Source organism: Myotis daubentonii, chromosome 1 (assembly GCF_963259705.1).
Source record: "Myotis daubentonii chromosome 1, mMyoDau2.1, whole genome shotgun sequence".
NCBI classification, from domain to species: domain Eukaryota; kingdom Metazoa; phylum Chordata; class Mammalia; order Chiroptera; family Vespertilionidae; genus Myotis; species Myotis daubentonii.
Window position 1 is genome coordinate 162,247,635 of NC_081840.1, and position 23,184 is coordinate 162,270,818.

The 23,184-nt window shown below is 40.4% G+C and overlaps 1 protein-coding gene across 2 annotated transcripts in view; it reads left to right on the forward strand.

Annotated features, from left to right (window-relative positions):
- Positions 1-23,184, forward strand: part of MANBA (mannosidase beta) — a 112,247-nt gene that overhangs the window by 49,816 nt on the left and 39,247 nt on the right. For both annotated transcript variants that reach the window (XM_059664340.1, XM_059664332.1), the window contains exons 8-11: positions 7,997-8,148; positions 10,544-10,661; positions 12,804-12,890; positions 16,836-17,003. In XM_059664340.1, coding sequence (XP_059520323.1) covers positions 7,997-8,148; positions 10,544-10,661; positions 12,804-12,890; positions 16,836-17,003 — 525 coding nt within the window. The remainder of the gene's footprint in view (positions 1-7,996; positions 8,149-10,543; positions 10,662-12,803; positions 12,891-16,835; positions 17,004-23,184) is intronic.

Here is a 23,184-nt window from a genome sequence, read left to right on the forward strand (position 1 = left end):
TTGTCTTACACAGATTGTGTAGATCAGATTGGAGGAATGACAAGAGGGGGAGGCCAGTTGGAAGACGATGGTGGTAATTCAGGTACAAGATGATGATTTACTCACTCTATAGAATTGCTGAGGACATAGATTTGGGAGAAATTGATCAGAATGGAAATCAGATAGCAGTGGGTAGAGGAATGACTGAAGGTGAGGAAGTAGAGACAGTGAGTATAGGCAACTCTTGAAAAATGGTTGGTGAGAACCACACCTGAGTCAGGTGGCAGTGATGGCTATTTGGGGTCAGGAGATTGGCTACATATAGGGTACTATGCAAATAAATATATTAAAGTACTGAAAGCCAGCTTTTTCATGGATGCAGAAAGGTGATATAGAAAGGGAAAAAGCTAGAATGGATTGGAATCTGAGCTAATAGTGTGAACTCATGATTTTTAGTATATGTAGATAGATATAGAAATAAGTATAGATGTAATTGTGTGTGTGTGTGTGTGTCTGTATTTACAGACACACACATTTTCTAGCTCTCTCCAGGCCTTCCCAGAAAGTCTAGAAAGAGTGGCACTCTGGTAGCAATGAACAGAGATAGCATCCAAATCTTAGTTTTGGGGTACCACTTTCTACTAAGAGGCATCAGGGCTCTTTGGAGAAATAACTGATTTGGGGGATGAAGCCTAGAATATATTGCTGCCTAGAAAGTTAAGAAGGTACTCAAGAATGATGGCCCAGATCAAAAGGGACACAGGAGTCAGTTTAATGTGCTTCCAATAGCCAAATCTGAGAGAATTTGAGTATTAAAATAAAGAATAGTGGTAAAAGATTATAACCCATTTAACATAGTAACAATCCTTGAGCACACTGATATAAATAAACTAGTGACCCGGTGCATGAAATTTGTGCATGGGGGAGGGGGGTGTCCCTCAGCCCAGCCTGCACCCTCTCACAATCTGGGACCACTGGCTCCTAACCGTTTGCCTGCCTGCCTGATTGCCCCTAACGCTTTTGCCTGCCAGCCTGATCACCCCCTAACTGCTCCCCTGCCGGCCTGATGGCCCCAACTGCCCTCCCCTGCTGGCCCAATTGCCCCCAACTTCCCTCCCCTGCCAGCCCCATCACCCACAACTGCCCTCCCCTGCCGCGACCCACCTCCTCCTCCGGGACCCACCTCCTCTGCGCAAGATGGTGGAGACATGGGGACCAGCCTTCTCCGGGCTGCATGGTGCAGAGCCACGGGACCCTCAGACCTCACCATGCGGAGCAGCTGCTGGTGTGGCCATCTTGTCATGGCCATCTTGTGGTGACATCACACCCAAGGGCCACCTAGGCTTTTATTAGTATAGATACATGAATAAATCAATGAGAAAAAGGAAAGTTATTCCTCAGGGTGGAATGCCAACTAATAAATGTAGAAGGAGCAATAGAACTAGAATAAGAATCATTTGATAACTATCATAGTTATAAGTAGTTCAGGCAAGAACTATGAATGGATACTAAAACTAGAGGGTAAAGTGGCATGGAATATGGGACATTTATCTAGACTCAAAGCATCTCTCAACAAAATATTTATTAATTATATTGGAGAAAAAAATACAGTGAAGAAATCCAGCAGACACCATCTTAAGTGATTAATATCACCACCAATGAGACATAGTGACATGTTATCTACCTGTCAGACTGCACGAGGAATCCAGCATCAGTTCTCTGCTAGTCCTGCCAAAGAGATAACCTGGATCTATCATGAGGAAGCATCAGACAGTCTGAAATTGAGCTCCATTAACGAAAGTCTTCAAATCTACTTCGATCTACTGTAATCTTTGGAAGTATCAAGGGAAAACCAAGGAACTGTTCCACATTGAAAAAGACTAGAGAGATGTAACAGCTGGGTACAGTACCTGAATTTTTCCCCCTATAAACAATGTCATTGGGCAACTGACCAAACTGAATGGGGTCTCTACATGAAGGGCATCCAGGAGTTCTTTGTACTATCACTGTAATTTTTCTATAAGTTTAAATTGTTTCAACACAAAATAGGACATCGTTAAAAGAATGAAAAGCAGTGCAACAAAATCCTGATGGAAGGGGCCAGTAGACAGGGAAGGACTGAAAATAGCTCAAAATTAGAGAGAGAGTGGAGAGGGTAAGGTCCCTGATAAGTAGGGGAGGATGGCACCACCACCCTAGAGCATGGATTCACTTGGAGATGAGAGGCTCAGTTTTTGTCATAGGGACAAAAGGTAAAATAACATGTAGAGGGAAGCATGGAGCTAGTGGCTAGAGGTAATTTTGAAGATCTGTAGGACCACATAAGGTATATTGGGAATTGTAAACTCTTCTTTAGGAGCAAAAAGTGATCCTGAGAAAGTTTAGGGAGTTTTTCTGGTCAGATCACTTTTTTCTTTCCTGGGAACTAGGATGTAGTGTTGCCTGCTGAATGTAATGGCGGGGGAGGTGGGAGGGAAGCAAGTTAGAAATCTGAGGAAAGTGAAGGCTTGAGATAGCCACTGTGGACCAAGTGCTTGAAAGGGCTAAGGCAGTGGTCGGCAAACTCATTAGTCAACAGAGCCAAATATCAACAGTACAATGATTGAAATTTCTTTTGAGAGCCCAATTTTTTAAACTTAAGCTATATAGGTAGGTACATTGTTATTAACTTAATTAGGGTACTCCTAAGGCTTAGGAAGAGCCACACTCAAGGGGCCAAAGAGCCGCATGTGGCTCGCAAGCCGCAGTTTGCCAACCACTGGGCTAAGGCAACATTATAGGATTGTGAGGCAGCATTGAGGGCCCAATTGAGATTGAAAACTGTGAATCTCTTTATCTGAGAGTCAGAATACCTTGACTTTGAAAGAACTATTGATTTCTGATTGTGCTACATTAGGCTGGTTTGGTGGTGTTTTGTAAGACATCATAGGTATGTGATTTGATTTGAAATTGTTTTCTGGGCCTTCTGCCTACCCTGCTTGTACAGATCCCAATTAAATCTCTTTTATTTGAGCAGTACTTTAAAGGCTTGGGTTCCAAACGAGGTATCATTCTCTGCTATGTTTTTTTAAATTATCTTATTTCTAAAATGTATAGGAGCACTAGTTGGTATGGCTCAGTTGGTTGGGCATTGTCTTGTGCACCAAGGGGTTGTCAGGTCTATTCCTGCAACAGCATATGCCTGGATCATGGGCTTGATCCCCAGTAGAGAGTGTGCAGGAGGCAGCTGATCGATGTTTCTCTGTCCCCCTCTCCCCCTTCCCCCCCCTCTTACTTCCTCTATCTCTAAAAATCAATATACTATTCTTTAAAAAAAATGTTATAGGATCAATAATGGTATACTATGTAGAAATATCAAGGTGCTATTTTATTGAGCCTGTTAAAACCTTCCTACAACATTTTAGTCAGCTTTGCAGTCTGCTCATTTAGAAGGTTCAGAGGAGAGCCATGAAGGCGATTAAAGGAAGAGAGGACAAAGGGATAAGATAATTTAACTTCAAGGAGAGCTGAGAACATGCTTGCTAATTCTTTAGGTTGTTATTTTTGATATTCTTTCATTCATCCGTCATAGGGTAGGTGTGGAGGAGGAAGTGGTTACTCATGGGAAAGGCTATGTGACAGCCATGGTTGTTTATACTGGAGCAGTGGTCGGCAAACTGGCCCCTTGAGTGTTGCTCTTTCACAAAATACAACGTGCGGGCGCGCACGTACAGTGCGATTGAAACTTCGTGGCCTATGCCACGGGGCCAAAGAGCCGCATGTGGCTCGCGAGCCGCGGTTTGCCGACCACTGAGCTAGAGTGGCGTAACTGAGGAACATCTCAGAATTCATTTGCAGTGGGAACTTTGAATAGTTTTTATGTTCATTTGCCCGTTTGACTGAGATGTAAGAGGTTGGATTGAATGATCCAAAAGAAGACAACAGAATGATGCAAAAATCTGAGCTTCTTGCAAGTTTCAGGATTCAATGTTTGCTTTGATATTTAGATAAAAAGTATAGATTAGAGAGAGAATATTTAATTCACCCTTGTTTCCATCCAGGGTGGGCCTTTGAGGGAATTCAGTTTCTCACCAGTCCTAAGTTTCTTAGTGTTTCAGATGATTTCAGACTTGCCACTGTTTCAGCAAGTAAGAAATTTGACTGCTACTTGCCATCATTATCTGTGTTCTGGCCCTTAGTCTTATTTCTTTCCAGCCTTTATTTGTTGGGAATGTGTCAGATCCAGGTTTCTTTTTATTTTTTATTTATTGTGAAGCATAACGCATATACAGAAAAGTACATAATGTGGAGAAATGCTTAATGAATGATTACAAAATGACCACTTATGTAACCATCATCCTGATCAAGAAATACTACATTACTAGAACCTCAGTAGCCCCCTACCCACCTCTCCTTCCTAAAGATCCATTCCCCTGACTTTTAACACTATAGCTTGTTTCTGCCTGTTTTTAAACTTTACATATGTGGAACCATATAGTATGCATTATTTTGCGTCTGGCCAATTTGGCTTAACATTATATTTGTGACATTTAATATGTTGTTGTGTATAGCTGTTCCATGTTTATTTACACTGTTGTATAATATTTTCTTGTATTGCACATACTGCTGTTGCAATTTGGATAGTTTCCAGTCTTGGCTATTCTGAGTATTGCTGCTCTGAGCATTAACAACATGGTGCTCCAAGTACATACAGCATTTCTGCTGGAAGTGGGATTGCTGAATCATAGGATGTGTGTAGCTTCAGTTTTTAAAGAGAATGCTAAACTGCAAAGTGGTGGTATTTCCATCCAAAGTGGTGGTATTTCATCTTTATCTATTGTTGTTCAATTTGTTGGCATGTAGTTGTTTGTAATATTTTCTTATAATCCTTTGCATTTCTGTGGTGTCAGTTGTTACTTTTCTCCTTTCATTTCTGATTTCATTTATTTGGGTCCTCTTTTTCTTAATGAGTCTGGTTGAAGGTTTATCAATCTTGATTATCTTTTCAAAGAAACAGCTCTTGGTTTCATTGACATTTTGAATTGTTTATTAGACTTGATTTCATTTATTTATGCTCTGATCTTTATTATTTTCTCCCTTCTACTCACTTTGGGCTTTGTTTTTTGTTCTTTTTCTAGTTTCTTTAGGTGTACATTTAGATTATTTATTCTTCTTTTTCCTTCAGATATGCATGTATTGCTATAAATTTCCCTTTTAGGACTGCGTTCACTGTGTCCCATAGATTTTGTGTTGTGTTTTCATTTTCATTTGTCTCAAGGTATCTTTTGATTTCTTCCCTGATCTCATTTTTAACCTATTAATTGTTTAGTAACATGTTATTTAGTCTCCATGTGTTGGTGTTTTTTTCAGTTTTATTCTTTTAATTGATTTCTAGTTTCATACCATTATGGTCAAAGATGTCTGATGAGATTTTAATCTTCTTAAATTTATTGAGACTTGCTCTGTGGCCTTTTGATTTGAAGTGGGTCTCTTGTAGACAGAACATATGTGGACCTTGTTTTCTTTTTCTTTTTTTAAAAAATATATTTTATTGATTTTTTACAGAGAGGAAGGGAGAGAGATAGTTAGAAACATCGATGAGAGAGAAACATCGATCAGCTGCCTCCTGCACATCTCCCACTGGGGATGTGCCTGCAACCCAGGTACATGCCCTTGACCGGAATCGAACCTGGGACCTTTCAGTCTGCAGGCTGACGCTCTATCCACTGAACCAAACCGGTTTCGGCTGGACCTTGTTTTCTTATTCATTCAGCTATCCTATGTCTTTTGATTAGAGTATTCAATTAGCTTATATTTGAAGTGATTATTGATAGGTATGTATTTATTACCATTTTGTTATACATATTTATGTTTCTCCTTTTTTCTTTTCTTCTTCTTAAAGAAGTTTCTTTAACATTTCTTATAATACTAGTTTGGTGGTGATGAACTCTTTCAGCTTTTTCTTGTCTGAGAAGCTCTTTATTTCTTCTTCAATTTTAAATGTTAGTCTTGTTGGGTAGGGTATTCTTGGTTGTAGGCCCATGCTTTTTATTTCACTGAGCCACACTGGCCTGGAACTCCTAGCTCTTGTCTCAAAAATCCATTCAGCTATCCTGTACTTTCAAAGTTAATCCTTCTATTTTAGAAATGAAATCATAAAGTCAATTAGAAAACTCATCTAGTGAGTTAGAACCTTCACTTATTGAAATAGAATCTTCAACAGTAGAAAAAATTGGAAATTAAAAAATTTAAAATTCGAACTGCTTGACTTACATATTTAGGTTCTTAGATATGTACACTTATATTTACTTTTAGGCACTAATATACTTTGTTGGGCTGTTTAAACTATTTCTAATCTTGTAAAAAGACAATATATTCAGTTTGGCTGTAAGTATGTGTTACTTGAGAGTCTTTTCAAAAATCCTCTTTGAGAGACTATTATTTTCTCAGAAGTAAAATACCTGTTATAGAGGAAGGCTTTTATGTTACCTCTCAAGACTGCCTAGAGATATGCAGAATTACTGACACTAATCATGGACCCAACACCTTTAAGCTATCAAGGAATGCCCAGAGGGAGAGGTGGCTGGAATTACTGCCTCTTCTTTGAGGCACTGTCAGATGGTTTAGGGTTTACTTTGACCTGGGTTATAAAACTGTTATTGCAAGAGTTGGGAGACAGAAATAGCTGTCTTTGTATGAGAATATTTGCACAGAAAAGAAAAAAAAATGTTGGAAAATGTGTTTTAATAGTAATACTATGTGTAGCATTAATAAAAAAAATTAAAGGGTTCTATTTTCTAGATTAGTGATTCTCAAATTCTTTTGGAATCAGATTACTTTACATTCGTAAAAATTATTAAGAACCCCAAAATGCTTTTGTTTATGTGAGTAAATGTTAAAGCTTATGATGAAATATTTTTCATTTCAAATTAGGTTAAAAAAAACCCCTATCACATGTTACTCTATGAGTTATTTTATATAAATACTAGGAACTCAGCGCACGATTTGAAATCTCGCAGCGCCACCCTGCCTTGACACCCGAACCTTTCCATACAGAGCTCCAGCCCCCAAACCCTCTGGCCTTCTCTGGCCACTTCAAGCCCCGCCCTCAGTCCCTTGAGTCGCCTGAGGCTGGTCCCACCTTCTCTGGGCGCCTCCCTGCCATATTAATACCGGCAAGGGCAAGAAAATGGAAGAATGGTGGACACTTATAACATGGAATACATTGGTTAATTCATTTACATTTTAATTTGAGAAGAAATGCATGATCTTGGTTCAGGGCTTGCCTTTATTGGTGTAAAACCATGTTCCTCATTCCTTGGTCCAGTTTATGATGGGAAAGAATGAAGATTTGGATAAGAACATCAATCTGCTCTACCTAGGGTCTTGCTGCTTATGTAGCTGAGGGAAACCAGGGTAGGCTTTTCACAGGGACAGAGGTTTCAGCTTCCTCTTCTGTAGCCATGGTGATAGTGGGGTATGTGCTCCTATCTAGTCTTTTAATTGGAACACTGCCTACATCTCCAGTTCCATACCAGAGCTCTCTCACACATTGAGTTTAATGTGATAATTAGCTAGGATTAAATTGCCTATTAAACAAAGTGATCTTAATCAATAATGTGCTATTATAATTGGAAGGATGTTAAATTATTACATACCTTGTGCAATATTTCTTTGATCTTAAGTGTACATTTTGACATATTTTAACAATACTGAAATGAGAAAGTGTTTTTCAATCAAAGATGTGGCAGTTTAACTGGTGGACATTTCTCCATACCCTCATCCTCTCTGCCCCCACAACTTTGTAAAATAGTATCAGTTTTTGAAACGTTATATTTAAATACATTTCTTTTTTTAAAAATTTATTTTATTTTTTAAAGTATTACAGATAGTAGTAAATATGTCTCTCCCCCCCCCCCCCCCATTGACCTTCCCCCGGCCTCCCCTACCAAATACATTTTTTTGGTTATAATTACAAATGTCTATTTCATGAGGAAGACTACAATATAGTTCTCGTTTTTAATTCTGTTCATAATAGGTTTTTTTTAGGACAGTGGAACTGATACAAGAGCCCATAAAAGGTTCTCCTGGTCTGAGTTTCTACTTCAAAATTAATGGGTTTCCCATATTTCTGAAAGGATCAAACTGGATCCCAGCAGATTCGTTCCAGGATCGAGTAACCTCTGACTTGTAAGTTATCATCTTTCTTTTCTTGTTTCTCTTTTATTAACAGAGCCACAAAGCTTAAGAGCTGCTCATTCTTACTTTCGTTAGTTCCAGTCGAAGGAATTGAGGGGCAATATAGAATTCTAGGATAAAAATTTTTCTAAAAGATGATTAAACTTGTCCCCCCCCTCTGCTACTGTTTTGAAGAGAACCTTAAATATTTTTGTTCATCCTTTTAAATATTTATCTCCTCATGCTAAGATATTTGCATATTCCTTTACTTTTATCTTAATAAAAAGAACTAAAACAATCTTTAAAATTTTAGATCTAGGAAAAAAATTAAAGTATTTTTCTGAAGCTGTGAGAATTGAACAATATAAGAAAACTAGGGGCCCGGTGCACGAAATTCGTGCACTGGGTGTGTGTGGGGAGGGGAGTGTCCCTCAGCCCAGCCTGCCCCCTCTCACATACTGGGAGCCCTCAGGCGTTGACCCCCATCACCCTCCAATCGCAGGATCGGCCCCTTGCCCAGGCCTGATGCCTCGGCCAGAGGTGTCAGGCTTGGACGGGGGACCCCCATCTCCCCCTGATCACTGGCTCTGGCCCCCGCCCAGGCCTGAGGCCTCTGGCCCAGGAATCATGCCTGGGCAGGGGACCCCCATCTCCCTCTGATCGCTTGCTCCACCCCCCGCCCAAGCCTGATGCCTCTGACCCAGGCTTCAGGCCTGGGCAAGGGGACCATCATATCCCCCCAATCCCCGGCTCTGCCCCCCGCCCAGGCCTGATGCTTTGGCCAGAGGAGTTGACCCTCATCACCCTCCGATCACCAATCACTGGATCGGCCCCTTGACCAGGCCTGAGGCCTCCGGCAGAGGTGTCAGGCCTGGGCAGGGGACCCCCAGCTCCCCGCGGTTGCAGGCTCCGCCCCTGCCCAGGCCTAACGCCTCTGGCCTAGGCGTCCGGCCCAGGCAGCGGGGACCCGCAGCTGCAGCGGCCTCGCCATCGTGGGCTCCGCTTTAGGCCCAGGCAAGGGACCCCTAGCTCCCGGGACTGCCAGCTTCGACCGTGCCCAGCTCCCATCGCTGGCTCCACCCCTACTTCCTGCTATCACTGGCCAGGGCGGAAAAGGCACCTGATTCTCCGATCATGGCTGGGGGGCAGGGCAAAGGCGGCCCCAGGGCTGCCTTGGCCCTGCCCCCCAGCTCTTAGCTCCCCCCTGGGTTTCTGATCACTGTCAGTGGCAGGGGGCTTCTTCCTGCTTTCCCTTTCACCTCCCTGCATTGTGCCTACATATGCAAATTAACCGCCATCTTGTTGGCAGTTAACTGCCAATCATAATTGGCAGTTAACTGCCAATCATAGTTGGCAGTTAATTTGCATATAGCCCTGATTAGCCAATGAAAAGGGTATCGTCGTACGCCAATTACCATTTTTCTCTTTTATTAGATAGGATAATTTTTTAAATTGGGTTTGTAAACTACTGTCTTTGTGATAGTGAAGATAAGCCTTGTGAAGTGAAAATAAACACTGTTAACGTATTTATAAATGTATAAATATGCATTGCAGTATATTACTAGATGTTTAGAATGTAGATGTGGTTGGTAACTAAACTCTAATTTTTCCCAAGCTTGTAGTAATTTCCTTTTACATATACATATATATATATATATATATATATATATATATATATATATGTATATGTATATATATATATCCCCATATTATCTATCTATCTATCTATCTATCTATCTATCTATCTATCTATCTATCTATCTATATAGTTTTGAATTTTATATTAAAATGAAATTATCCTCCAGGCATAGGCCCAGGTAATTAGCTGTCTCTCTCTTTTAAATGCTCCTCTCCTATCTGGCTGGTTTTGGTGCAGCTGTTCAGCACAGCTGGGCCAATTAGTAAACCTGCCCGTGGGCACCTTTGCTCAGAGTCAGTGCTCTGGGTCCCGGGCTAGCCTGTTACTGGTCTTTTTCGTTCCTTTCTGGGCATTGCTCTGGAGATAGAAGGTACATGCATGTCTCTCAAAGTGGCTGTAAATTTCTAGACTTTTCTTTTTTAATTTTTATTGATTTTAGAGAGGAAGGGAGAGGGAGAGAGAGATAGAAACATCAATGATGAGAGAGAATCATTAATTGGCTACCTCCTGCACGCCCCACATTGGGGATCAAGCCTGCAACCCTGGCATGTGCCCTTGACCAGAATTGAACCTGGGATCTTTCAGTCTGCAGGCCGATGCTCTATTCACTGAACCAAACCAGCTAGGGCCAAACCATCATCATTTTAAAATGTGTTTTTCTAGCAGAGATTTTAAGTGTGTTTATCACCCACATGTGTTTCTTAAAATCTTTTTTTTTAGCATCCCCAGGTTTTCAGATTAGTGTTTGTTTTTAAAATTTCTCTATAGGTTATCACTCCTTTTGCAGTCTGTTGTGGATGCTAACATGAATACTCTTCGGGTGTGGGGAGGAGGTATTTATGAGCAAGATGAATTCTATGAACTCTGTGATGAACTAGGAATAATGGTGAGTAGTTGACAGCACTTTTCTTTTTGACTAGAGGCCCAGTGCATGAATTTGTGCATGGGTGGGGTCTGGCTGGCCCATCCTGATCGGGGCCGACCGAGCTGGGCTGGCTGGGGGTAGGGGATGCAGGAGATTAGCCGGCCGCCCCGTCTCTGATTGGGGTGGGAGGGGCCAATAGGGGACGGGGCCAGCTGGGGGGAGGGGCCATGGGTTGTTGGCCGGCCAGCCCCACCCCCTGGCCGAACTCCCGGTTGAACTCCCAGTCAAGGGAACAATTTATATATTAGCCTTTTATTGTATAGGACTAGAGGCCCAGTGCACGGAATTCATGCATGGGGGTGGGGGCAGTTCCTCAGCCTAGCTTGCACCCTCTCTAATCCGGTACCTCTTGCAATCCAGGACTGCTGGCTCCTAACTGCTCGCCTGCCTGCTTTCCTGATTGCGCCAAACTTCCTCTGCCTGCCTGATCACTCCTAACCACCTCTGCCTTGGCCTTACACCCAGGACCCAGGCTTTCCTCCTCCAGCCAGCCACAGGAACCCAGGATTGGGGCCGGCTTCGCCTGGGCCGGCTGCAGGCACAGGCACCTGGGACCGTGGGTGGGCAGCTTCTCCTGGGCCCAGCTTTGTCACGAAGGACGTCCAGAAGACATCTGGCCTAATTAGCATATTACCCTTTTATTAGTATAGATATGTTACTTTTTCTGCATTCTGAGAGGGTGATATTGCTCATTCCTTCTTTTCTCAGAGTCAGGAATGATGTTCCTTTTTTTTTTTTTTTTTTTTTTTTTTGCAAAAGATTGAATGGCATCTTAAGAACCAAGAGCCAGAGTTGATAGCGAGTATCACAAATTATTTAATTATTTTTGAATGATAGGCATTCTCTATAATAGTTATATCAGTATGTATCTATCTACATTTTCTTTGTGATTTGAGACTATGCATAAAAAAGAAAATAAGATATTTAAAAACTTTAACTTTAAGGAGCACCAACAAGCCCTAGAGAGAAGAAAAATAAAAACATTAAAGTAAAGGTGTGCTAGCACTCCCAACATGTTTTACATTAGTGAGGGCTACACAAAGAAAATATATTTTTAGTTTTAGTATTACAGTTCTAAAATTTAAAGCTCTCCATAGAAGAGTCGTAATTATAATAATATTGATAATGCTGATGGTCATGATGATGTGACAATATTCTGTAATATTTATTGAGTGCCAGGCATTGTTCTCCGTGCTCTGCATCTATTATTTTGTTTGAACTGCATGCCTATTCTGTGGGGTGGTGGTTGTTGCTCTATATCCCCATTTCACAGAGAAGGACACTGACATGTGCAGGGTTAAATAACTCGCCCACAGCACATGGTGGGGCTATGGTGGAGTCAAGGTTCCCACTCAGGCCCAGTGAACCGAGGCCCTGCTCTCAACCACTTAGCATGACAGCCTCCCCAGGAATGAGCTTACGTGGTGTCAGTACTAAAATGTCCATGTAGTAATTATTTTTGGCTATGAAAATGTATTCCTTCATAAACAATGTATATTTCTTTCTTTCTTTTTCTGTTTTAATTAAATTTATCTTTATTGTTGAGAGTATTACAGATGCCCCTTCTCTTATTGTCCCCTCCACCAAGTTCCTGCCCCACCCCAGGCCTTCACCACCCTATGTTGTCTGTGCCCATGAGCTATGCATATATGCATATAAATTCTTCGGTTAATCTCTTCCCAGCTCCCCACTCCTCCCTTCCCTCTGAGAAATGTATGTTTTTAATAGTCTGGTCCATCTCTCAATACCAAATTTCCAGTGGCAATTAGAGTGAGTTAGGAGTAAGGAGGGGCTGGGGTAGGAAGCTTCATTTAGAATTTTATTTCCCCCTCAACACACTCACTATTTCCTCACTTGAATTCTCAGTCTTTCCTGCTTCCCTTGCATTTTATCTTCTCGGCTTTTCCTACGGCTATGTGCAGTTCTGGGAAGTCAGGGGACCCCGAGTGCCTCGCACATAGTAGGGCTCAAATGATCACACTCATTGGACGAACTTGATTTTTCATCTGCATGAAAGATAATCCCCACAGTTCAGACTGAGGAATTTGTTTCTGTGTGGTAAATCCATGGAAGTGCTTTATCACCTTTTATTTGGTTTGCTAGGTATGGCAGGATTTCATGTTTGCCTGTGCCCTTTATCCAACTGATGCGGACTTCATAAATTCAGTGAGAGCAGAAGTTGCTTACCAGGTACGTTACTACCATTTCAAGAAGGAAAAGGCTTACGTTTTAGTTTTGCCTTTTGTTAAACCACTCCATATTTCTTTTTGTTGTTCTCTTTACTAAACCTCATGAAAAATCACAATCAGGTAATTGTTTTCCTAGGTGATTCCACCCAGTCTCATGGCTTTACCATATTACCACTCTCATATTTATCTCTGGCACAACTTCTCTGCTGAATTCCTGGTTCTTATATCCAACTGCTAACTTGGTGCCTCCACTTATGGACATCCCAAATGTAACATGTCCAAAACAAAGTTATATTACCTTCCCTGAACTTGCTTTTCCTGCAGTTTTCAATAATTGGCAATGCCAGTCTGAATTTCTCAGGTCAAAAATTTAAAGTGATTCTTGACTCCTTGATTTCTTTTGCATTCCACATATACACACTTATATTTGTACTAGAGGCCCAGTGCATGGATTTGTGCACCAGTGGGGTCCCGTGGCCTGGCCTGCGGGGATCGGGCTGAAACCAGCTCTCCAACATCCCCCGAGGGGTCCCAGATTGTGAGAGGGCGGTTCTTGGGTGACACACCCCGGAATCTGGCTCCCTCCTCTCTGGTTCTGGATGCATCACCCAAGAACTGCCGCTGCCAAGTGACTGCAGCTGGCAGCTCCTGTGTTGAGCATCTGCCCCCTGGTGGTCAGTGCATGTCCTAGCTACTGGACAGTTGGCCGGTCAGCCGGTCGCTTAGGCTTATATATATATAGATATAGATTTATACATCTGTAAATGCAAGGAGGTGATTATATCCTAGCTCCATCCCCTGAAGAGACCCAGAAACAGTGAACAACATAGTAATATTGAGACTCCTTATATTAAAATAATATTTCCCATTAAGAGAAGGTCTTTGGCTTAATCAATAAAGAAAAAAAGAGAGAGAGAGAAGGTCTTCTTAGAGACATGACTTACTTCAGGTGTGGGGCAGGAAATATACTAGATTATCCTGGAAGATTTTGACAGATACAAGGAGGCAATGAAAGATACGCCAAAAGGACTTTGGTGGGACTCTGACCAACCCAAAGTGGGACAGTTTGAGGTTCAATAAGGATAAGAATGTCAGTGGATCGAAATCCATCAACTGTGTTGAAATACATGAGTTTATAGTTATAAACTGTGTATTTGCATGAAAAACCAAAACAAAAGCAAGGAGATGATTACTATAACGCTCAAGATAGCGCCTATTTTGGAAGGAGGACAGGACCACGATTGGGAAGTGGTTGGTAAAGTTTTCTTCCTGGTCTGGGTGGTGGTTATAGACCGATTGCCTAATAATCGTTTACTGTGCCATAATTTATTTTCTTCACCTGTGTTTTATTAAAAAAAATAAGGCTTTAAAGTACAAATTGAGTCATCCCTTGCTGAAAGCCCTGCAGATAGAGTTAAGGACCCTCAGCAGGCACTGTCCCGTCTCTGCCTGCCTCTCCACCTCACCAAGCACCGCTTCCCCTGCGTGTATGCCCTGGCCCACCATCCCCATCACCTTCCCTTGTGGACCACCTCACTCATTCTCTCCGGCCCCTGTTAACCTTGAGCAAGGCTTCCTCTGGTGAAGAAATCTTTCTGAATCTGCAAATCTAGATGAGGTCATTTGCCCTCTGTGAGCCACGTCACACTTTGGATTCCCCGTTCAGGCGTTGCCACCCCTGTAAAGTTGCAACCTCTCTGAGGCCAGGGCTTGTTCCCTTCTGTGTCCCTCCTCCCCGGCTGGATTATTCACCCGGTAGATGGATGGAGAGATGAATGAATAACTTTAAACTATTGATTATAGTTATGTAGGTTGCAAACATTTCAGCTTTTTTTTTTTTAATCCTCACCCGAGGATGTGTTTTTTAATTGATTTTTTTAGAGAGAGAGAAGGGGGAGGAGGGTAGAGAAATAACGATGTAAGAGTTTTTAGAAAACTCTTGATTGATTGGTTGCTTCCTGTTTACACCTTGGCCAGAGACTGAACCTGCAGCCCAAGTATGTGCCGTGACTGGGAATTGAACCTGCAAGCTTTTAATGTATAGCACGATGCTCCAACCCACTGAGCAACCTGACCAGGATGCAAACATTTCAGTTTTATCTTTACTTTTCTTTTATACAAATAGTTTAATATGGTATCTGTGTGCCTTCCAAAAGAGGAGAACTTCTAATGCAGAGTTCGTTAACATTTTAAATTGAAGCTTACAATGAAATTCTCAGTCATTTTGAAGGGTATCACAGTCACTGAAGTTTTCTTGCCTCTTCAGTGTTTGTATCTGTGTTTTCACCAGCACCACAAACATGCCAGTCATTGCTGGTAGCAGTCTCACTTACCTGGGCATATGTAGAGGCAAATAAAGGAAATACTGTTTATAAGGATGATTTAGAAAAACACAGGATGTTAATTTTTTTAAATGAGCTATATCTCTTTAATGCATCTCTGTATGATGTATGAATAACTTAGCATCTTGAATGGAGACCACAGTGGAAACAGCAGCTGGGATCCATCACTGTGATCATCCCTGACTGTGAAAGAGAAGGGGTGAATACCACGGAGGTTATATTGCTAAGCCATGTTCCAAAAGAATTTCTCGTGACCATTGAATCCCTTTGTTGTCCTCAAAGGCTTAATTGCCCTCTTCTATTGGGGTGCATCTCCCTGTGTGTCAGAAGACCTGACGCAGGGCTGGCCCACAGTGAGCCCAGCTCATGCAGACCTAAATTTTTTCAATATTGTTAACTTTTTATTCCATAGTCTTACAGTTTATTTTAATGTATATCACACACAAAAAGATATTTTCCCCATGTCTTTTATTGAATTTATTGGGGTGACATTGGTTAATAAAATTGTATAGGTTTCAGGTGTACAGTTCTATAATACATCTCTATATTGTGTTGTGTATTCACCACCCCAAGTCAAATCTCCTTCTATCACCATTTATCCTTCCTATACCCTCCTCCATCTCTCCCCACTTCCCTTTCCCTCTGGTAATCACCATACTATTGTCTGTGCCTATAAATTTTGTTTGTTTATTTGTTTTCAGGCCTCAATTCTGGAGGCTGGCAGGGTTTTAGATAGATTCAGTAACAGCCTTAGTTGATTTCTTAGGACATGACATTGATACTTCTTTCACGTGACATCCTCTTGATGCCCTAATCTATTTTTTTCTTTAGAATATTCCATATGTTTGTCTTCAACTTCCAGAGCATCTCTGGTACTCACTTGCTTTGTAAAACCCTCTCTAGTTCTCATGGGTTTTGACCTTGGTGGATGGGAACCTCATACCTCTTTCAGCCTAAGTTCTGTCTCATTCGTATCTTCACTCAAAGCCCCAACTTGCTCTTGAGACGACTAACCCTGTAATTTAATGTAAGATGTCCTGCATTCTGTACTTCTTAGAACCTTGTTGTGGCCGAGTCAGATAATGCTGAGCTTGATTTATTTTTCATGTTTAATAAAAAAAATTATATTTTCTTCAGTTTTTGTACAGTAGAGAAGAGCAGCCTTACCTTATCAGTATTTAGAAAATCTAGATAAAAAGAATCTCAGAGATTTTAAAAAATGTATTCCCACAGGTAAAGTTATAGCCATTTTCTAATGGGCTTTGTGGCATGTCAAAATTTATGTGCAGAGCTGGCCAGCCTGGCTCAGTGATTGAGCGTCGAGCTATGAACCAGGAGGTCATGTTTTGATTCCCGGTAGGGCACATGCGAAGGTTGTGGGCTCGATCCCCAATGTGGGGCATGTGGGAGGCAGCCAATCAGAGATTCTCTCCCATCATTGATGTTTCTATCTCTCCCTTTCCCTTCCTCTCTGAAATCAATAAAAATATATTTTTAAAAATTTATGTGCAGAAATTCAATGGCTATAATTTTATATTTATTATAGTTCTGAGTTTTTTTATGTTGAGCATTTGAAAATTATTTTATGTTTTCTTACATTTTAGATCAGGAGACTGAAATCTCATCCCTCCATCATCATATGGGGTGGAAATAATGAAAATGAAGCGGCACTAATGATGAATTGGTATAGCATAGACTTCACATACCTCCCTACTTACATGAAAGATTATGTGAAACTATATGTTGAAAACATCCGAGAGCTCGTTTTGGAAGTAAGTAATGGTTTTAATGCAGTAGAATTTAAGAACCTGTTTTAAAAATGGATCAGTTTGAAATTTGGTATAATATATTTTTATACCCTTTATTTTAGGGCAACCTTCAACAATATCATTTTAATGCAGAGCAGTCCATTATAATACTGCAGCCTGTGAAAGGATTCATGGGTTTTGGACTTCTTTAAGAATCAATGTATCTGTGGATCTCCCACACATACACCAATATTGTGTTTATAATTGAAGGTTGTCACAGACACTTTGGAGGCCATCCATGGATCCTCAATGGTTGTGAATCTATATATTAGATGATTATTGATATGCCACTTCTTTTCTTTTTTAAAAAATACATTAAGATAGTGAATTCTGTGAATGAATTTTCTAATGATAACCTGGTCCTGGTATAAGCATTATGTAGTTAATAATGCTTTCTTCTTTTCCTTTATGCCAGATATAATTTGCTGATATTAATTATAATTAAAAATATTCATATTCACAAGTGAAATTGGTCTCTGGTAAGTATTATAAACTCAAATGTTTGAAGGAGCCAAATTTGTTTTTAAAAATTGAGTAGAGTAGAGGAGGCTCACAAAGAGAGAAGAGGGGCTGCGGCAATAGGAGAATGGATGTTGGATCTCATAACGTTTATATTCAGCAAGCTGCTTCCAGCAGCTTTTTCATACAAACATCCAGTCTCAGTTTGTGATACGGACTTTCATAAAATCTCTCGAAGGTTCACAAACCCTTTGCAGCGACAGGCCTTGGGGTGCCGTGCCCTTGGCCTAATGGACCCTGGCCAGGCAGCTGGCCTCAGTTAGAAGCTTAGCCTTTCCCAGGTACCTCTCCCAGGTACCTACAAACCCAGCACAAGTGCCAACCACTTGTAGACAACTTGGCTTATTCAAGGTGGCCCCAGGCTGGGCACAGGCAGTAGCCAGAGAGGCCCCAAGTAAACACATGTTATGGCCAGCTTCAGACCACATTAGAGCACCACTGATTCACCCCCACAAATGACACACCCAAAGGGCAGTCTTGGTAGGCATGCTAGCCTAGCTAAAGCAAATTCTGGTTTGAGGGTCAGCCCCTGCCCTCCTCTGTAGTCACAGCCATTTCTCACAACCAGTAAACTAAGAGTCAGTTCTTCCCTTGGAGTGCTAAGAGAAATCAAGGCTTTACTACAACTGGAGCTGTACCCACACAAGGGACACACCTGTAGCATCCAGATAAGGTGACCAGGGAGAGTGCACTACTGGGCCCCACCAGATACCTACTACATAAGACCACTCTAGCAATACCAGGAAATGTAGCAGATGTACCTAATGGGGAGACAAAGAAACATCTCCCAAATGAGAGAATAGGAGACATTGCCAGAGAAAGAGCTAAATAAAATGGAGACAAGCAAACTACCACATGTAGAGTTCAAAACACTGGTTATAAGATGCTCAATGAACTTAGGGGAAGAGTGGACAATATCAGTGAGAACTTTAACAAAGAGATGGGAAACATAAAAATGGAGATAGAAAACATAAAAAAGAACCATTTGGAAATTAAGAATACAACAACTGAAATCAATAGTAGATTAGATTACCCAGAGGATCAAATCAGAGATTTGGAAGACAAGGTAGCAGAAAGCAATCAATCAGAACAGAAAAAAAAAAGAATAGTTTAAGGGGCCTCTGGGACAACATTAAGCATACCAACATTTGCAACAAAGGGGTACCAGAAGGAAAGATAGAGAGCAAGGAATTGAAAACCTATTTGAAGAAATAATGATGGAAAATTTCCCTAATCTGGCAAAGGAAAAAGACACCCAAGTCCAGGAAGTACATCTCAAACAAGATGTACCAAAAGAGGCCCACACCAAGACACATTATAATTAAAATGGCAGTTGTTAAAGGCAAAGAGATAATCTTAAAAGCAGCAAGAGAAAAGCAGTTAGTTACTTACAAGGGAGCTACTAAAAAAGACTGTCAGCTGATTTTTCAACAGAAACTTTGCAGGTCAGAAAGGATTGGCATGACATATTCCAAGTATTGAAAAGCAAGGACCTACAACTAAGATCACTCTACCCAACAAAGCTATCATTTATAATCAGAGCACAGATAAAGAGCTTCCCAGACAAGAAAAAACTAAAGGAGTTGATCACCACCAAACCAGTATTACAAGAATTGTTAAAGGGTCTTCATTAAGAAGAAGAAAAAGACCAAAATTTGAATAATAAAATGGCAATAACTACATACCTATCAATAATTTAGATGCAAATGAATTAAATGTTTCAATCAAAAACATAGGGTGGATGAACAACAAGACTCGTATATATGCTGCCTTCAAGAGACCCATTTCAAATCAAAAGACCCACTCAGACTTAAAGTAAAGGGATAAAAAAAAGATATTTTATGCAAATGAAAACAAGATAAAAGCTGGGATAGCAATACATACATCAGGAAAAATATAAGACTTTAAAACAAAGGCTACAACAAGGGACAAGGAAGGACCCAGCAATCCCACTTCTAGATATTTATCCAAAGAAACTCAAAACACTAAATTGAAAAGAAAATGCACCCATATCTTTAATGAAACATTATTGACAATAGCCAAGGTATGGAAGCAACCTAAGTGTCCATTGATAGATGAATGGATAAAGAAGATATGGTACATATGTACAATGGAATATTATTCACCATAAAAAGAGTGAAATCTTGCTATTTGTGACAAAGTGGATGGATCTAGAGGGTATCATGCTAAGTGAAATAAGTCAGAGAAAGACAAATATATTACTTACATGTGGAATCTAAAATACTAAATAAATAAACAGAAACAAACTCATCAATAGAGAACATTTTGATGTTTGCCAAATGAGAGCGGGTTGGGAAGATGAATAAAAAGGGTCAAAGATTAAGATGTGCAAATTAAGGAAAGGAAGAAGAAGGAGAAGGAGAATAAAAAATATGAACAACAAAATGGCAATATATACATATCTATCGACAATTGTATCTAAAAATCAAACTAAATGGACAAGGAATCTAATGAACAAAATAAACTGATGAATAAAATAGAACCAGAGGCATGGAAACATGGAATAGACTGACAAATCTCAGAGGGAAGGGGAGGTGGGGAGAGATTAACCAAAAAACTTATATGCATATATGCATTAGCTATGGACACAGACAATAGGGTGGTAAAGGCCTGGGGTGGGGCAGGAACCAGGTGGAGGGGGACAATGGGAGGAAAAAGGGGGACATCTGTAATATTCTCAACAATAAAGATTAAAAAAATAATGTGCAATTTGCCAGTTATAAAAACTGTTATGGGGATGTAAAGTACAACATAAAGAATAGAGTCAATAATATTGTAATAATTAGTATCGTGTCAGATGGGTATTAGGCTTATCAAAGTGATCAGTTTGTAAGTTGTACAAATATCTAGTCACTATATGGTAGACCTGGAACTAATGTAATATTGTATATCAACTATAATTAAAACTTAAAAAATTATTTAAAAAATAAAATTATGTAAGTAAATGCTAAAGTAGAATTTGCTATCTGTATAATGTATGAATATGTTGGTGTATGATATAAGGGTTAAATGTAGAGGAAAGAACTGGTTCCCAGCTCCACTTAGGGCAGTTCTCTTTGCACCACTCTTTGTTAGATAGGCATAGCATACTTGTATTTACTACATGCATATATAATCATATCTTAATACAAATTGGCCTTTTTTTTGCAGGTAGAGGAAACAGCATTTTTGTTTGTTTTTGAAGTAATGCCTTAAAAAATTTAACTTTTTAGAAACTGTAATGTTTATCATGTGATTTAATCATCTGATTGTATTTACAGTTTTAATCGTAATTAGATGTTTTAAGTACTCGCCTATATCCTGAAGCAATTCTATACAGGATATATTTAGAAGAATACTATATGATTTTGGCACCCAAATATGCCCAGTTGATGGCACTTTTCTATTTATGTGAAGAAACTTCAGTGGGATTACTTGAAAAACATAGGCTTAAGTTTTTAGCTTTTCTGATATGCTAAGTCATGTATCATGAAGAATTTTTCTTTTCACAAAGTGTTGTGGTTTAAGCTTTAATTAGTATTTATAGAACATTTGTTTTAGTCTTTTAACTCACAGTATTATGTTTTTCATATCTGAGGGATTTAAGAAATAGATTTTTATATCTGATGATTTTCATTTCATTGCTTAATTATTAATCATGACTTCAAGTCCTTGCTGGGCCACTACATGTCTATGTAATCTTGGGCAAGTTACTGAATCTCCACTTTATTATTTATAAAATTGGGTTAACAATAGGCACTAACTATTAAGAGTTGTTATGTGGATTGAGTGAGTTAATGAATGAAAGGTACATTACACAGACTTGGGCACATAGTAGACTTTTAATTAATGCTAGTCATCATTCTCATCCTTTGTTGGTTTTACTAAACAAGCTAGGTCTTCAGATAGTTACAAACTTTAATGTCTAATATCAACACTACATTCTTGAACTTAAATATTTATTTGAAGATAGAAAGGATTAAGTGCTATATAATCATTACTGTTATTTTTATGAAAGCATTAGACATTTAAGGAAAAAGACCATGACTGATCTATCCACATACTAATCGTAATAATTAGTTTCCTAATGATTTTTCCTAAAAAAATAGTAGTTCTCTTGGTTTATCTTATGGTATTTCTTGGTCTGAATAAGCATTTATGGTCATGACTTAGAGAGGGGCCATTTGATAGAGTAAAAATCAGGCCTTAAGATTAACTGATACAAAAATGGAAAGAAATCATAGTGCATCATCAAGAGCAAATATTTTTAGGGAGAGACTCATTAGTGATTTTACTGACTGGCTCATCTTATCAAATTTTCAAGAATCTGGAGGAATGGGATTGGGGGAGGGGGGGCAATCAGTCCAGCTTGATTGGTTAAGGCCAATTAATTGGCCTTCTCCAATTTTACTTCAAAGCCATTATAACAGAATATTGTTTAAAATTTAAGAGTACCTACAGTCTTACCATGTGTTTTTATGTTTTAAATTCAACTACCATCTGCTGCATATGTATTACGAGGAGCAAAGCCTCCTTCCCAATGCTGTGGGGAAACTTTTCCTCCTGGGCTTCCAGTCTGTGCTCAGGGGAAACATGGGAAGAATTACAGGGCAGAATGAAAGAAGTGCTATAAAAAATGTAGTGCCAGCATGGTGGGAACTATGTGAAAGACCATCATTTATTTTTTTACTGGAGGCCCGGTGCATGAAAATTCATGCACTCGGGGGGTGGTCCCTCAGCCTGGCCTGTGCCCTCTCACAGCCCAGGAGCCCTTGGGGGATGTCCACCTGCCAGCTTAGGCCTGTTCCCCGGGGAATCAGGCCTAAGCTGGCAGTCAGATACCCCTCTGGCAGCCCGGGAGCCCTCAGGGGATGTCTGACTGCTGGCTTAGGCCTGCTCTCCCTGGGGAGCAGGCCTAAGCTGCAGTCAGACATCCTTAGCGCTGCCAAGGAGGTGGGAGAGGCTCCCTCCACCACCGCTGCGCTAGCAGCCATCAGCCCAGCTGTGGCTGAGTGGAGCTCCCCCTGTGGGAGTGCACTGACCACCAGGGGCCAGCTCCTGCGTTGAGCATCTGCCCCCTGGTGGTCAGTGCATGTCATAGCCACCAGTCATTCTTGTCGTTCCACCATTAGGGTCAATTTGCATATTACCCTTTTATTATATAGGATTTTTTAAAGATCATCATTTTAAATGGAAGGATCTAGGAAGGCTTTTTTTTTTTTTTAAATATATTGATTTTTTTTACAGAGAGGAAGGTAGAGGGATAGAGAGTTAGAAACATTGATGAGAGAGAAACATCGATCAGCTGCCTCCTGCACAACCCCTACTGGGCATGTGCCCGCAACCAAGGTACATGCCCTTGACTGGAATTGAACCTGGGACCTTTCAGTCTGCAGGCCGACTCTCTATCCACTGAGCCAAACTGGTTAGAATGGAAGGCTTTTAAATAAAAGGTGACATTCAAACCAAGCCTTTAGGTGGAGTAGAATGTGAGGCAAAGGATTATTCAGTAGGTGTTTTAGACCATAAAACAATGTGAATAAAAGTAAAAAGATGTAGGAAGCAGCATGCAGTGCCCAGTGCTTGAAGCAAAGGATTCCTGATTTGGTGTTGGAAAGTCAAAGAT